The 17,420-nt window shown below is 40.7% G+C and overlaps 1 protein-coding gene across 1 annotated transcript in view; it reads right to left on the bottom strand.

Moving 5' to 3' along the window:
* Window positions 1–2,843: 2,843 nt before the first annotated feature.
* LOC115105064 (phospholipid phosphatase-related protein type 4) overlaps window positions 2,844–17,420 on the bottom strand; it is a 39,623-nt gene continuing 25,046 nt past the window's right edge. The window contains 6 exon segments of the mRNA XM_029626617.2: window positions 2,844–6,139; window positions 6,142–7,149; window positions 7,324–7,497; window positions 7,667–7,963; window positions 8,173–8,346; window positions 14,791–14,848. Of these exon segments, the coding sequence (XP_029482477.2) occupies window positions 6,038–6,139; window positions 6,142–7,149; window positions 7,324–7,497; window positions 7,667–7,963; window positions 8,173–8,346; window positions 14,791–14,848 (1,813 nt within the window). The 3' untranslated portion in view covers window positions 2,844–6,037.

Below are 17,420 nucleotides of genomic sequence, written 5' to 3'. Positions count from 1 at the left end.
CATGGAAGGAACCAAATACACATCTAAAAGTTATACAGCCAGGAAAAATAATTGCTTATTTCCAAGGCTTTGTGTCTTTGTAAAACGGACTGTGAAATGGCACAAATACAGTACATTAGATTACTGACCAAAGAACAACCACAAACACATCTACGCAGCACTAGCATGGTCAGGGTTGTCTTTCAGAGGAAACCCTGCTCCTGTTTCATTCTAACCCAACACACAGGGATCCTCTTTCCACTTACCATGAATGACCATGACAGCATGCCTAAGGTATAGAGGGCATTGCATGGCAGGCTGTTTTTACATAATCAACTAGTGACACAATCCTCATTGGATAACACATTCACGACCGTGTGTGTGTGTGTGTGTGTGTGTGTGTGTGTGTGTGTGTGTGTGTCTGTGTGAGTGTGTATGTATGTGGATGTGTTTAACTATACTTGTGGGGACCAGAAATCCCCACAAGAACAGTAAACAAACAAACATATTTTTGTCAGTCGCAGCAAGGTTAAGTGGTTCTTCTCGGCAGTTTAGGGTTACGGTAGAATAGTGTTAGGGTTAGAATTAGGTTGAAGGTTAGGGTTAGTTTTAGGGTTAGGAGTTAGGTTTAGGGTTAAGGTTAGGTTTTGGGGTTAGGATAAGGATTAGGGTTGGGGGATAGGGAAAATAGTATTTTGAATTGTTAGAAATTAAGGTTACATAAATAATATGGTTTGTGTCCCTTACATAAAAACAACATGATTTTCATGTGAAATCATGTGGTTTTGGAACACTTCACATGTGATAATATTTCACATTTAGTTTCACATGTGAATATTCAAATTTAACACATGATGCCTGGCAAACAAGAATCTGTCATTCAGATGTCCCCAGAACAGCTTCTGTGTTTTCAACGTACATATTTGATTACATTGTGTATGTCCATTTATACAGTAACTATTATTCAACATGGCTTCACCTGGGATTTGAACTAGCAACCTCTTGGTTCATGGCATTCAGATTTTCCTGCTATGCCACCATGTTTGCAGCAATGACTGATTTTACCTGTATTCCTACACTTTGGATTGAAGTAAAGTAAATATCAGTATTGTTAAAAAATACACCTACGAAAATCTATTATATTTATCATAATTATCATAATATTTATCATTAAAACTAAATAATATGTCCCTCCAACATCAGACAACTATACTGAAATCCCCCAAATTGCTTAACTAGGTAAATGAAATTAAATCAAATTGTATGTCACATGCTTCGTAAACAACAGGTGTAGACTAACAGTGAAACACTTATTTACGGGTTTTTCCCCACAATGCAGAGAGAAAAATAGAAAAATCATAGAAAAAATAATAAATATATACAAATATACAATGAGTAATGATAACTTGGCTATATATATACCCCATTACCAAGTCCAAGTTGATTACATTTGACACTATTTTAGCTGAGCAGCGTACCAATCACCTTAAAACCCATACAGTATGTTCACATGTATTTAACATAGAGTTCACATGTTAACACCACCTTTTCACATGTGAGGAGAATAACATGTTTTCACCTCATATGTGAATTGAAGATTCACTTGGAGTTTGCAGTTTTTCACGTGGAAAACGTTCACATGTGACAATTGAATTTGCACTTTCACATGTGAAAAGGGTTCAAATACGGTCACATCTGTAATTGCATTGTATCACATGTTGACATTTTGCATCCCCATGTTGTCACATCTATTGAACATGAGGTCATGTTATCACATGTGGCTTTACATTTTGACACATGCAATCACTTTAACTTCACATAAACTCACATGTGATCACATAAGATCATGTAAGGGTTGTGTGTGTGTGTATGTGTGTGTGTGTGTGTGTGTGTGTGTGTGTGTGTGTGTGTGTGTGTGTCCAAACCCAGTTCACATGTGCGTGGTTGTATTGCAGCCATACAGGTTTTTCCACTAAGCCTCTCTTCTTCTTGAGATCATTCCATTTCCTTCTCCAAGATAAGATTTCCCTGAGAGCGTTCTCCTTTAATGTAGGTCAATTCAGTGACCTACATTTTGGACTCAACAATGATAATTACACATGGCAATGCTAACCAGGCCTGCTTCTCCTATACACTCTGTGAGATTCCCGTGTGTATGAGAGACAAAGAGAGAGATAAGGAGAGAGAGAGAGAGAGAAAGGGATGGACAGAGAGAAATAAAGAGCATGTGACAGAGAGATAGTGTGCCGTGAGTGCGAGTGAGAGTAGCTAAGATAATATTTTTCTTCATTGCCGATCTGCCTTCAAATAAATGGGAAATGAATGCTAGTTTACTGAAGTTTAATAAAACGCTTTGTGGGTATGAATGGCTTTGGTGTTTGTCTCCCCCGCTATCCAATACAGGAGCAGAAAGGAAAGGAGATCTATGTCTCAAATGACACTCTATTCCCTACACTTCTTTTGGCCGGGGCCCATACGGCTCTGGTCAAAAGTGGCACATTATCTAGGGAATAGTGTGCCACTTGGCACACAAGCGAGATCTGTCTGTTATCTGACCTAGGTAATCCTGAGTCTTTCAGGAGGAGGCACAAAGCAGGTCTCTGATAACACTGAATGCTCGGATAAAACATCACCACCACTAACTCCTCCAGGCAGTGAAGAAGCCAGAGTTTTGTCATCAAGAGCTGCCACCTAAAGAATCTGACATGTTTAGCAGTAGAAGCTCCATGCTCTACAATGAGACAACATAACTGCAGGGAAGCACTAGATCAGTGATATGCAACTCACAAGATGTACTTTGGGTTGTAACTTGCACCAATATTGCACTTCAAAACAGAGGAGCAGGAATGCTGGGTTCTCTATAGCAAACATTTATTCCAATATTGAGACAACACACTATTGCCATCTACCCCGATACATGTGCACTGAATGTTCAGAAGGATTTGTGGAGATAAACCAGCCAAGGACATCCCAGAAAGCATGCAGAAGTCATTCATTCTCAATTTGCACCAGCTTTATCTAAATATCTTCTCTTTGACCACAGTGTAATAATAACAGCACACTTTTTAGATACCAAACATTGCCAACAATTTCATATATTGATTGAGAACCAGTTCTCATTTTCAGTTACAACCTATCAAATTAAAAAACAACCCGAAAAATAGGGACCTGATATGATAATATACTGTATATTTCGTTAAAAAGATTGTCAATCAACTTATTCATTTTTTTTTTTATATACGAACAATTGAATAAAGGCATTATTTACAATAATACTCTATGTTCTACAGCATCTCAAAATGACCATGCAGAGGGATACAGAGCTTAAATGAGTCGTGTAGAATAGGCTTGATGTATAAATATGTTCCGTTAAAGATAGCCTTTGGCACAAATAGTTCATTATTCAAAAGTAATAAAAGGAAAGAAAAGCAGTCTAAAAATACCTCATAGATCACAGTCTCATAACATTAGGTCAAATCCTTCTCATTGTAACTATGAATAAAACCCCAATTAGATATTACTGATATGCACCGTTTAATAATTAATACAGTATTAAGGTCATTGCAATGGAAAATTCTCTGAAGTATAAAATGGAATTGTAACCCAAGATAAAGCTGAAGTCAAAAGCAGAAGAAAAAGCCTGGAGTAAAAGTACACTCTTGTCATCAATAGATAACATGTACAAGTATCACCACTTTACCTTTACTGTGTCTACTCAACTGTAAAATATACAAGGAGTGAACAGAATACCTCTGTCCTCTGCTACAGTGTAACTTATATCACAGAGAAGCACAGTGCTTTACAGAGACAGTTTCAGTCATGATACCCAAAGCCTATGAGTCAAATGCTACTAAGAAAGATGTGTAAAGAAAGTAGAAAGAGCATTTGAAACCGGCCAAAAAACTGCATGACAGTTTGCACACACACACACACATTTTTGAGTCCCAAATAGCACCCTATTCCCTACATAGTGCACTACTTTTGACCAGACCTCTATGGGCCCTGGTCAAAAGTAGTGCACTATATCAGGAATAGGGTGCCATTTCAGCCTAGCCTCAAAGACTAGACGTAACATACTGTAGTAAACATGAACCTGTGACAGTCAAATTAGTATGACATGTTACGTTTGGTATGGTTACATAAGTTACAAGGTTCCTTAAGCCAAAAACCAATGGACAGAGGTTGGTTGGGGTGGAAGGTTGCGAGTTCAAACCCCCGAGCTGACAAGGTACAAAATCTGTCGTTCTGCCCCTGAACAGGCAGTTAACCCACTGTTCCCAGGCCGTCATTGAAAATAAGAATGTGTTCTTAACTGACTTGCCTGGTTAAATAAAAAAATAAAAAATAAAATAAAATAAAAAAATGTAGGGCAAATGCCTAGCAACTGAAAGTTTGCATGTTTGAGTCACATATTGACAATTTTAGCATTTTCGCTAATTAGCAACTTTGCAAATACTTACATTTTTGAGCTACTTTGCATCTATTTGGCATGTTAGCTAACCCTTCCACCTAACACTAACTCCTGACCTTAACCTTTACCCTAACATTAACCCCTAACTCCTAGCCTAGCTAACGTTAGCCACCTAGCCAGCTAACTAGCTAATGTTAGCCACAACAAATTGGAATTCGTAACATATCATACGTATTGCAAATTTGTAACATATTGTACGAAATGGATGATGGACATACACAAATGAATACATACCATACAAAATGTAAAGTATCATACCAAATGGAGGGAGACAGATTTGAATTTACTATGTCTACCCCTGAGTCTGAGTTGGCCATTTGGGATGTAGACACCATGAAAAATCATGTACAGTATGTTGGTAGAATAAAATCCAAACAGTATTATTGTGATAGAACAAACACAACCTGGTCATTGAATATAAAGGTGTAGGAAACACAGTTTTTGTGCAGTTCACAGCATATTTAATTTAGCTACAGTAGGAATGCTAAGCACTTATGGTCATTAACACAGTTTTCTCTAGGGAATGTGGCATCTATACAGAAAATAATACAAAAGGTAGTTCTCTAACTATATCAAGTTCCAAATGTTCTCTCTATTTATTTGTACTCTATGCACATTATTTCATCTATATCCGGGGTGTCAAAAAATCTACATCCGGATTGGTGCCGTATGTCAAACATACGGCACCAATCCGGCCTGCGGGTGGTTTGAGTAAGAACTCAATGTACTTTACTAAATTACTAAAACTAAATCAAAACTGTGTAGAAATGATAAAGGACCTACATTCATACAGTTTCTTGCCTGTGTCTTGCCTGCTAATAATCCCCAAAATGAAAGCCAGACAGTCAGGGAGCATGGAAAATTCCAAAATTGATAGAGGACTACAGTATGCCTTGCAAATTTTGATGGCGTGGAAATATAACACATTTTTGAAGACCGAATGCGGCCCCCGGGGCAAAATCACCCCTGACACCCCTGATCTAAATAGTGTGGGTGGTTTAGCACACAGTTCAAAACGATTAAAGGATTATTGTTTCCACCGTTATGGTACACAACTTTGCAATATCCCACTAAAGCATTACACAGGGGGTAGTATTGATCTTTGTGGAAAAAAAGGAAAACAAAAACTTTGATAACCCACTTTTGAAAAAAAAAAATTCAAATTGGACACAATTCCAGTGCTATTATGTTTCTATTAGAGTACATAAGAACATAGTAAACCGCTCTACAAGACCAAAAAGTTTGTGCTTTTGTGGGAACAATTACAAATATCATGCTGAATAAAGCCTGCTTTGTGACTAATAAAATGTATCTGGATACAACGTTTGGCGATGGATTGCCTCTTATCACAGATGCAGTGGAAGGGGTCAAACATCCCCAAGAGTGCAACAATCCCTCCCACTGACTGTTCTTTTCTTGAAAATTCTGTGAACATCCAAGTGAACAAGGGCAGTTTCCCAAATGGCATCCTCTTTCCTATATAGTGTACAACTTTTGACCAGAGCCCTATGAGTCCTGGTCAAAAGCAGGTACTATATAGGGAATACAGTTCCATTTGGGACACAGCCAAGTGACAATGCTCTTCCTCTACAAACCGGGTGTTGATGAAGTCCCCTTGTAGAAAACGTTCCTGGTGTTATCCGGGCTGTTCCCTCGCTCTGGGATCAGGATGATGTTCCCTTTTTCCCTTTCCTCCGGAGTGTGGAGTCCCGGCTGGAGGCCACAGAGTGGGGCTCTGAGGGGACCTCACCCCCCTCTACTGGGGTCACTCTGATGGTGGTGATCCCCTGCTGCTGTTGGAGGGAGTGCTCCCCGCCCCCTGCGTTCTGTGTATTGGTGGCAGCAGTGGGATTTGCATGTCTCCTCCTGTCTATGGAGCCAATGGAGCCGTCCCTCATGGATAGGGACTCGCAGCTCTCTGAATCTCTATTCAGGTCATTCAGCTCGAATGACTGGCCCTGGCTGCATCCACCGATACCACCACCCCCACACTGGTCCTGGGACCTCCAGGTCTTCCAGGAACCCCCACTGCTAATATCCGTCGAAGGGGCGTGAACCATGGGGCGGTTGTTGTTGTTCTCGGGATGGGCGTCCACCCTCACGATGGCTCCAGTGCTGCCTGAGATGCTGCCCACGGAGCTGCCCAACGTGCTGCAAGTCGTGCCCATGGGATTTGGTTCATTCAGGGTTCTGTAGCGGAGGGACCCTCCGGTGTAGCCGTCCATGCAGCCCTCGTCCATGCTCTTGGAGTGAGTCTGGAGCAGACCCTGCTGTTTGGACATGGCAATCACCTGCATGATCCGTGGCTGCTGGCTGCCATTCATAGTCCTACATGGGGCAGTTGCCTTCTCAGCAGCCTTCACCCAGTTTACATGAGCTCCACTATTGCATATATCACCGCCGCCTACATCTCCCGCACCCATCTTGGGCGAGGGGTTGTTGAAGTTCTCATGGGTCTCCTCTGGGATATGGACCAGCTGTGAGGAACCAGGTCGGGACTGCATGGAGACTCTGGCCCCTCCTGTTATGCCACTGCAGTCTCTGGGTAGTGTGGTGCTGGCCCCGGTAGCTAGCTTCACATACTGCGTTGGCAGATCGACCCCGTTGATCCCCACGGCTGAGGGCTCAGAGCTGTACCTCATGGAGTCCATGCTCCCCCGGTGGTGGGGTGACTGGGCCGCCGCCTCACCCTCCATCACCTAATAAGAAGAAGAAAAAAGAAGAAGAAGACAAAAACATATTTATTTACTTTTATAGCTTTTTTAATTTCAGAAATATGCATTTCAATGTGTGTAAACATGAGAAGAAACAAGCATTATAAAAGCATAACATTAGTAGGCTACAACAATTGTAAATTGTATAAATTGTTTAACCTGCAGGGAGTGCTTTCGGCTCTCTTGATTCTTGCTCTTCCACTGAGAGAGGAGCTGTTTGGAGCGGGAGGAGTCCATGGAGGCGTGGTGACTGTGGTGGATGGTGGCGTTGCGGCGTGTGCCATCATCCATCGCTGGCGTGTGGACACGGGGGAGGGTGTGGCTGAACGTCACCTGAGGACAGCAATTTCTAACCTTATTTATTCAAAATCATTTTTTAAAATTATGTCACGGCAAAATGTTTTTAACAACTCTTTTTAGGAACCAGTAAAAATACTGAAAGACCAATAGAGTAAAGTAAAGTATGTTGAATATCTGCATTAAATAACAAGAACAAAGTCACCATGCTCTCCTTTCCCATGGGGCTGCGGGGCGAGGTGATGACCTCCACTTCAGCACTGGACCTCTTCAGGTTGGTGAGGGAGCCAGAGGAGGGATCTCGGTGGTGGGGGTTATGGTGGAGGATGCCCTCGGAGTGGGAGGTAGAGAGCCCGTCCATATTTGCGCTGCAGCTCTTCACCTGTAAATGGCGCATGGCCTCCTGGCTGATGTGGGGTAAAGGACAGGGACATCGGGGCTGGGGAGGAGGGCAGCTGCAGCTATCCTCACTGGGCTGGAAGTTCCCCACTGCGTAAAGACCCTGGAGGTAGAGGAGAGACGGAGCTTTACAATATTATCTCACATAACACACAATCTCTTTAGTGCAAATCCTTTTAAACAAACAAGTACTGTAGCAACTGTACATCAAATGATGATTATTCATCAGGAAAAGCGTTATCTGTAACAGTCTTTCTACCAAAAAACACAAATAATAAGTAGTATCTCTAAGAAAGTATCAGCAGAACATACTAAGTAGACAGCTATTCCCCCGCCCAGCAGAAAGCCCAGGTAGACATCAATAGCATGGTTCTTGTACTGGATGATCCGGGTCAGCCCACAAATGATGGCACAGATGACGAAGGAGAAGACCAGCAGAGGCTTCAGTAGTTTAGAAGACTCAGTAAGTGTGCTGTTGAAGTACATCTACAGACAGACCAAGGACACAAAGGCATTGTCATCATCAATAGCATCATTATCATTATCGTCGTTCATGTCATTATCATCATCATCAGCATCATCGTTGTCATCATTGAGGTCGTCATCATCATCATCATCATCATCAACAATTAACAATCAACATTAGCTTGTGGCTGAAATCCTTATGGAAATAATCCACATTGTCTGCAAGATTCCAAACCACAACTAGGCCTACATGAATGAATAACATTGCCATGTCTTTCCATTCAAACATTTCAACTAAGCACATTAAACAACACAGCTCCATACAAATACATTAATTTAGCTCTAGATGTTGCTGCAATGTCCTCTCCCCCTATGAGAAGGAACTGTGTGTGTCCCAAATGGGATCCTATTCCCTATAATTGTACACTACGTTGGACCATGGCCCATAGAGCTCTGATCAAAAGTAGTGCACTATGTAGGGAATATGGTGCCATTTGGGACACACAGTGTAGATTTTTTTTTTTTTTTTTTTTATTTCACCTTTATTTAACCAGGTAGGCTAGTTGAGAACAAGTTCTCATTTGCAACTGCGACCTGGCCAAGATAAAGCATAGCAGTGTGAACAGACAACACAGAGTTACACATGGAGTAAACAATTAACAAGTCAATAACACAGTAGAAAAAAAAATGGGCAGTCTATATACAATGTGTGCAAAAGGCATGAGGAGGTAGGCGAATAATACAATTTTGCAGATTAACACTGGGGTGATAAATGATCAGATGGTCATGTACAGGTAGAGATATTGGTGTGCAAAAGAGCAGAAAAGTAAATAAATAAATAAATAAAACTGTATAAAAACAGTATGGGAATGAGGTAGGTGAAAATGGGTGGGCTATTTACCAATAGACTATGTACAGCTGCAGCGATCGGTTAGCTGCTCGGATAGCTGATGTTTGAAGTTGGTGAGGGAGATAAAAGTCTCCAACTTCAGCGATTTTTGCAGTTCGTTCCAGTCACAGGCAGCAGAGTACTGGAACGAAAGGCGGCCAAATGAGGTGTTGGCTTTAGGGATGATCAGTGAGATACACCTGCTGGAACGTGTGCTACGGATGGGTGTTGCCATCGTGACCAGTGAACTGAGATAAGGCGAAGCTTTACCTAGCATGGACTTGTAGATGACCTGGAGCCAGTGGGTCTGGCGACGAATATGTAGCGAGGGCCAGCCGACTAGAGCATACAAGTCGCAGTGGTGGGTGGTATAAGGTGCTTTGGTGACAAAACGGATGGCACTATGATAGACTGCATCCAGTTTGCTGAGTAGTATGGTCGTGTTCCAGAGCTGTGAGTCAGCATCCAGCATCCTCCCCCTCAGAGCGACTTTATTACAGCAGATTTATTACTGCCAGGCCCTACTGTGGACACAGCCAGCGCTCGATACTGTTCAGACCTGGGTTCAAATAGTATTTTTTCCCAAATATTTTCAGCGTTTGATGCACCAGGTAAGCTTGATCAAGTGTAGCTAAAGTTGTTGAAATACAACAAATACTATTTGAACCCAGGTATGCTACTGTCTCTCCTGTGAGTCGTGGCTAATGCAGCCTAGCGGCATGCATCATCTACCCTCAGGCACCTGAGGCTTTGAGTTCTTTAGTGTCTGTCAGCGTTTACAGACTCATCTACTATAGTGGTGCAAGGGAAAAAAAATGTTAGTCTAACCTTGAGGATTACTAGAGACTTTTATAGTTATTTGGTCTGACAGTGTGATGTATTGGATGTGCTGTATGTGAAAACTAAAATACTATATAGACTACATAGCGGACCTAGAGTGCCTTTAGAAAGTATTCACACCACAACTTTTTCCACATTTTCTTGTGTTACAGCCTGAATTTAAAATATATTAAATTGAGATTTTGTGTCATTTATTTTTACACAATATCCCATAATGTCAAAGTGGAATTATGTTTTTAGAAATGTTTACAAATTCATTGTGACTCGTTTCAGGAAACTAGGCATATGTCGCACGTCAATACTTCACAGGAGAGCCATTTTAATGTCAACTTTTATTTATTTACCATAAAGCGTTATTTTTTCTTCAGAAATGCCTTCTGGAACATGTAAACTTTCATGTGCCTTAATATCAAACTATGCCATCTGTAAATATGAAAACAATTGTTAAACTAACGGAAAAAGAGGGAACCTTCCCGTTAGCCATGATTGGCTGAGATAATGAGGGGGCTGGACAATGCCAAGAGATGAGTTCGGATTGGTCTGCCATGTAGCATGGTTCTGTCTTTACCATGAGCTGGTAATCCTTTCTAATGCGGCTTTTTGAAAGATATCATGTAATAGAACTGCATAAGTGTTGCTCTCCACACTCTGGAGGACCAGATTACATCTCCAAACTAAGGGCAACCATTTAATCCGTGACAGAGAGGGTTTAGCGTCCCTCCATGTATATGGGTAAGAGAGTCTAGCTAGCTAGTTTTTCAGTGTAGTAATATTATTAGTCTCTCAGAACCATTTGTATTGCTAGTTACAGTCTAATATTAGCTAGCTAACATTGAATCTGGTTTGTTAACTACCCGCAGATTAATGCAGAGAAGTAACGTTATGAGTTGGGATTATGGTTCATTGTTTAACTAGCTAACTACATTTCTAAACAAAAGACTCCACTATGCATGTAACCATTTCAATAGAATCTTAATGATGTCACTGGGACAACCGTCGATAGACGTAGCTGGTAAATTCGCTCTGGCTATCTACTCCAATTTCAGAGCACTCTCGTCTGAGTGTGCCAGAGTGCAGAATAACTGACTAATTTACAGATGCTCAACACCCGTTGAATATAGGCAGAGTCAGTAAACGTTGGCAAAAAAATCATAATTAAATTGTTGCCAGCAGCACAGTTGCAGTCACCAACGCTCTGGATAACATAAAAACTGCCTAGCCAGCTCTGCTGGAGCGAGTAAAATGTTCAGAGTGACCTGTTCTCTCATTTGTGTCTGGAAGTAGCTAGCAAGTTAGCCAACATTAGCCAGTTAGCTTGGGTGCCTGACAGCTGTTGTTAGGTCAGAACGCTCAAATCAACTCTACTCCTCAGCCAGAGCGTCCAGTGTGCGCTCTGAACGCTCTGAGAGTGAAACGCTCTGAATTTATGAATGGACAATCTGACAACGCTCTGAGTTTACAAACACCCAGAAAACACTCTTGCACTCCAGATTAAATTTACAAACACACCCATAGTATAAACCAGCCTTTAGTCTTGAAATCTTTGGTTGTTTTGGACATGGTCCCACATGGGAATCCTTAAAGAGATGGGTGGGGCTAAAGCTTAAGAGGGTGTGAACGATGCTGAATGGGTGTACACAAAGAAGAGCTCTCCAGCATGTGTACTGAAACATTTAAGGGCCATTTTCTCAAAAGTGATTTTACAAGTTTATCAACTTTCAAAGCAGAATTACTTTCCCATTGTTCCTCAACTGTAGTGTATGATATACTATTTTCTAGCTCTGAGTCTCTACTTTTATCCAAAGTAAAAAACACATTTTCAAATTTTGCTACATAAGACCAAATCGAGCCGGTCGTTCACATTTAAAAAATCAAAAGCTGAAATGTCTTGAGTCAATAAGTATTCAACCCTTTTGTTATGGCCTAAATAAGTTCAGGAGTAAGAATGTGCTTTAACACATCACATAATAAGTTGCATGGACTCACTCTGTCTGTAATAATAGTGTTTAACATGATTTTTTAAAACAATGACTACCCCATCTCTACACCACAGGTACAATTATATGTAAGGTCTCTCAGTCGAGTAGTGAATTTCAGGCACAGATACAACAGCAAAGACCAGTGAGGTTTCCAATGGTTCGCAAAGAAGGGCACCTATTGGTAAATGGATTAAAAAAAGAATCCCTTTGCGCATTGTACAGTTATTAATTACACTTTAGATGGTGTATCAATACAACCTGTCACTAAAAAGATACAGGCGCCCTTCCTAACTCAGTTGCCGGAGAGGAAGGAAACCGCTCAGGGATTTCACCATGAGGCCAATGGTGATTTTAAAACAGTTACAGAGTTTAATGGCTGTCATAGGAGATAACTGAGGATGGATTAACAACATTGTAGTAACTCCACAATAATAACATAAATTAAGGAAGTTTGCACAGAATAAAGTAACACTACAACAAATGTGGCAAAACATTTTACATTTTGTCCTGAAAACAAAGTGTTATGTTTGGGACAAATCAAACACATCACTGAGTACCACTCTTCGTATTTTCAAGCATGGGGGTGGCTGCATCATTTTATGCGTATGCTTGTCATCTGTAAGGACTAGGGAGTTTTTTTAAAATTAAAATAAACAGAATAGAGCTAAGCACAGGTAAACTCCTAGAGGAAATCTTGGTTCAGTCTGCTCTCCAGCAGACACTGGGAGATAAATTCACCTTTCAGCAGGACAAAGACCAAATATTCACTGGTTACCAAGATTTTGTTGCTTACCAAGATGACTATGAATTTTTTTGAGTGGCCTAGATACAGTCAAGTTAAATCGGGCTTGAAAATGTATGGCATGACTTTAAATTGCCGGCTTGCAATGATCAACAACGAACTTGACAGAGATTGAAGAATTTTTAAAAGGATAATGGGGAAATAATGAACAATCCAGGTGAGCAAAGCTTTTAGAGACTTACCCAGAAAGACAAAGCTGTAATTGTTGCCAAAGGTGATTCTAACATATTGACTCAGGGAGGTGAATACTTATCTAATCAAGATACACCAAACAAAAATATAAACGCAACATGCAACAATTTGAAAGATTTTACTGAGTTAACAGTTAATTTAAGGAAATCAGTCAATTGAAATAAATAAATTAGGCCCCAATATATGGATTTAACATGACCGGAAATACAGATATGCATCTGTTGGTCTCAAACATGCTCAATGGGTGACATATCTGGTGAGTATGCAGGCCATGGAAGAACTGGGACATTTTCAGCATCCAAGAATTGCATTATCATGTTGAAACATGAGGTGATGGCAGACAATGAGCACGCAGATGAGCTTCCCTGAGACGGTTTCTGACAGTTTGTGCAGAAATTCTTTGGTTGTGCAAACCCATCAGCTGTCCGGGTGACTGAACTTAGACAATACTGCAAGTGAAGAATGTGGAGGTCCTGGGCTGGCATGGCTACATGTGGTCTGCGGTTGTGAGGCAGGTTGGACGTACTGCAAAATTCTCAAAAACGATGTTGGATGTGGTTTATGGTAGAGAAATGAACATTCAATTCTCTGGCAACAATTTTGGTGGACATTCCTGCAGTCAGCATGTTAATTGCATAATCCCTCAAAACTTGAAACATCTGTGGCATTGTGTTGTGTGACAAAACTGCATATTTTAGAGTGGCCTTTTATTGTCCCCAATACAAGGTGCATCTGTGTGATCATCATGCTGTTTATTCAGGTCCTTGATATGCGGCACCTGTCAGATAGATTTATTATCTTGGCAAAGGAGAAATGCTCACTAACAGGGATGTAAGCAAATTTGTGAAAACAATTTGAGAGAAATATGCTTTGTGAATGTATGGAAAATGTCTGGAAACCTAAATCATATGTAGGTTCTTTACAACGATGTAACGTTCGTCGTCCTCGTCGGAGGAGTATGAAGGATCGGAGGACCAATGCGCAGCGTGGTACGTGTTCATGAGGAATTTATTAAACACATAACACTAAAACAAAAATAACAAAGGGAATGACACGAAACGAAACAGTCCTGCCTGGTGACATACACAAAGACAGAAAATAATCTCCCACAAAACACAGGTGGGAAAAGGCTACCTAAGTATGATTCTCAATCAGAGACAACTAACGACACCTGCCTCTGATTGAGAACCATACCAGGCCAAACACAAAACACAACATAGAAAAACAAACATAGACAACCCACCCCAACTCACGCCCTGACCAACCTAAAACAAAGACATAACAGAAGAACTAAGGTCAGAACGTGACTGACGACCTCAACCCACCCCTCTCAAATATATATAACAATCCATTCGGAAAGTATTCAGACCCCTTGACTTTTTCTACATTTTGTTAAGTTACAGCCTTATTCTAAAATTGATTAAAAAGTGTTTTTCCCTCATCAATCTACACACAATACCCCATAATGGCAGAGCAAAAACAGATTTTTTGACATTTTTGCAAATGTATTCAAAATAAAAAAACAGAAATACCATATTTATGGAAAATGTAATTATTGACAATGAAAAAGTGGGACTGTTGTTCCCTTGTCATATAATTGGTACATTGACTATCAATGTAGCATTAAACATAGTTTTCCAAAATTGCGATATGAATATTGGATCAAGGACTGAGACAACCTGGTTAAATTTGGTGGTCCTGAGGCAATACAAGTTGACAACCACTGATGTAGAGTGCTTGTGTGAGTGAAGATGGTTACTCACAGAGATGTAGACGGCGGCAAAGGAAGCCAGTGTGGCATGTTGAGACGGAAAAGACTTTCTGGAAAGGAACAAGGAAAGAGGGGAAGAGGAGAGGATGGACAGAAACAGATGGTTTAGTGTTTGAGCCAACATGGACCGTACAAATCAGTGGAGGACACAGTTTTATGCTACGACCATCAAAACAAACTCACAAAATAGGTAGGTACAATGTGTGTTCTCTACAAATGTTGTTCATGATTGATTATTATTATTATTTTTTTTAAACCTACACGCTGAAGAAGGCTGTTACATCGAAAAGTCTGTGTATGCTATCCTGATGCAGTAAAAATTTTAAAAATGAATGACGATTTATGTGACATAACTTTGAGCGCAGACCCATCAGACTTCATTAGTTATCTGAATTCCCGTTTTTTACACACCAACCGAACATCTGGGAGAGCGCGATTGTACTTTCTTTATTTACAATCTCAAAAACACATTATATCTTATGGCATGTTTGTACAGTAGGTGAGATAATTCTATTGAGGTGAAACATTCCTAAATGCTGCAGTACATCATATACAGTACCAGTCAAAGGTTTGGACAAATCTACTCATTCAAGGGTTTTCCTTTATTTTTTACTATTTTCTACATTGTAGAATAATAGTGAACACATCAAAACTATGAAATAACACATATGGAATCATATAGTAACCAAAAACGTTTGCCTTGATGACAGCCTTGCACACTCCGTTAACCATTTGGAAAACACAATCCAGTAACATAACTACAAAACATATACTTTCATAGGTGCACATGAGCTTCTTTCAACATAAAAAAAAAAACTTTTTGACTGGTGTAACTCATTGAAAAGAACAGGTTAATCCTTTGTATCAGTACCTTCAGAAAGTATTCACACCCCTGGACTTTTTCCACATTTTGTTGTGTTACAGACTAAATTGAAAATGTATTAAATTGAGATTCATTGTCACTGGCCTACACACAATAACTCATCATGTCAAAGTGGAATTATGACATTTTTTCTTAAGACATTTTTACAAATGAATTACAAATCAAAATATGAGATGTCTTGAGTCAATAAGTATTCAACCCTTTTGTTATGGCAAGCCTAAATAAGGTCAGTTTTTTTTTAACAATGACTACCTCATCTCTGAACCTCATTATGAGGTATTTTGTGTAGATGGGTGGGAAAAATAAATATTTTTAATCCATTTTTAATTCAGACTGTAACAGAACAAAATGTGGAATAACTCAAGGGGTATGAAATAAAAGAACATTTTATTGGTCGCCTACACATATTTAGCAGATGTTATTGCGGGTGAAGCGAAATGCTTGTATTCCTAGCTCCAACAGTGCAGTAATATCTAACCATTCACAACAATACACACAAATCTAAATTAGAAATAATTCAATTAAGAAATACATAAATATTCGGAGTCCGGAGAATATATATACATATATACAGTGTGTGTGTGTGTGGGTGTTTCCATGTGTTTGATGCCATTCCATTAACTCCGTTCCAGACATTATTATGAGCCTTCCTCCCATCAGAAACCTCCACTGATCTGTAGAATACTTAGGATAGAATAGTATATGTACAGCAATAGCTGAATAGGATGGAATTAACTAGAATACAGTATATACGGTATATGTCTATGTACATAGGGTAGCATCCTTTAAGGTGCAAGTTTGAGGGATCGGGTGGTAGCCAGCTATTGATAGTGACTAAGTTCAGGGCAGGGTAGTGGGTGGAGGCCGGTTAATGATAGCTATTTAACAGTCTGATGGCCTTGAGATAGAAGCTGTTTTTCAGTCGCTTGGTCCAAGCTTTGATGCACCTGTACTGACCTCATCTTCTGAATGGTAGCTGAGGTCCTTGATGATCTTCTTGGCCTTCCTGTGACATCGGGTGCTGTAGATGTCCTGGAGGGCAGGCAGTGTGCCCCCAGTGATGGGGTAGCTGAGGTCCTTGATGATCTTCTTGGCCTTCCTGTGACATCGGGTGCTGTAGATGTCCTGGAGGGCAGGCAGTGTGCCCCCAGTGATGCATTGGGCAGACCGCACCACCATCTAGAAAGCCCTGCGGTTGCGGGCAGTGCAGTTGCCATACTAGGCGGTGATACAGCCCGACAGGATGCTCTCAATTGTGCATCTGTATAAGTTTGTGAGGGTTTTACAGGCCGAGACAAATTTCTTCAGCTTCAGCTTTTGTACCTTCTTCACCACCCTCTCTGTGTTGGTGGATACTTTCAAATTGTCAGTGATGCTTTCGCCAAGGAACTTTAAGCTTTTTACCTTCTCCACTGAGGCCCCATCAATGGGGGCCTTTGCTGTCTCCTGAAGTCCATGATAAGTTCCTTAATTTTGTTGACGTTGAGGGAGAGGTTATTTTTGGGGTCCTCACCTCCTCTCTGTAGGCTGTCCCATCATTGTTGGTAATCAGGCCAACTACTGATGTGTCGTCTGCAAACTTGATGATTGAGTTGGAGGCGTGCGTGGCCACACAGTCATAGGCGAACAGAGACTACAGGAGGGGGCTGAGCTGGCACCCTTGTGGGGACCCTTGTGTTCTTTCCTACATTCACGACATGGGGGGCAGCCCATCAGGATGTCCAGGAACCAGTTGCGCA

The sequence above is a fragment of the Oncorhynchus nerka genome, linkage group LG22 (assembly GCF_034236695.1).
Source record: "Oncorhynchus nerka isolate Pitt River linkage group LG22, Oner_Uvic_2.0, whole genome shotgun sequence".
In the NCBI taxonomy this organism is placed as follows: domain Eukaryota; kingdom Metazoa; phylum Chordata; class Actinopteri; order Salmoniformes; family Salmonidae; genus Oncorhynchus; species Oncorhynchus nerka.
The sequence above is the reverse complement of the archived record's forward strand: the minus strand, read 5'-3'. Positions and strand labels throughout refer to the sequence as shown.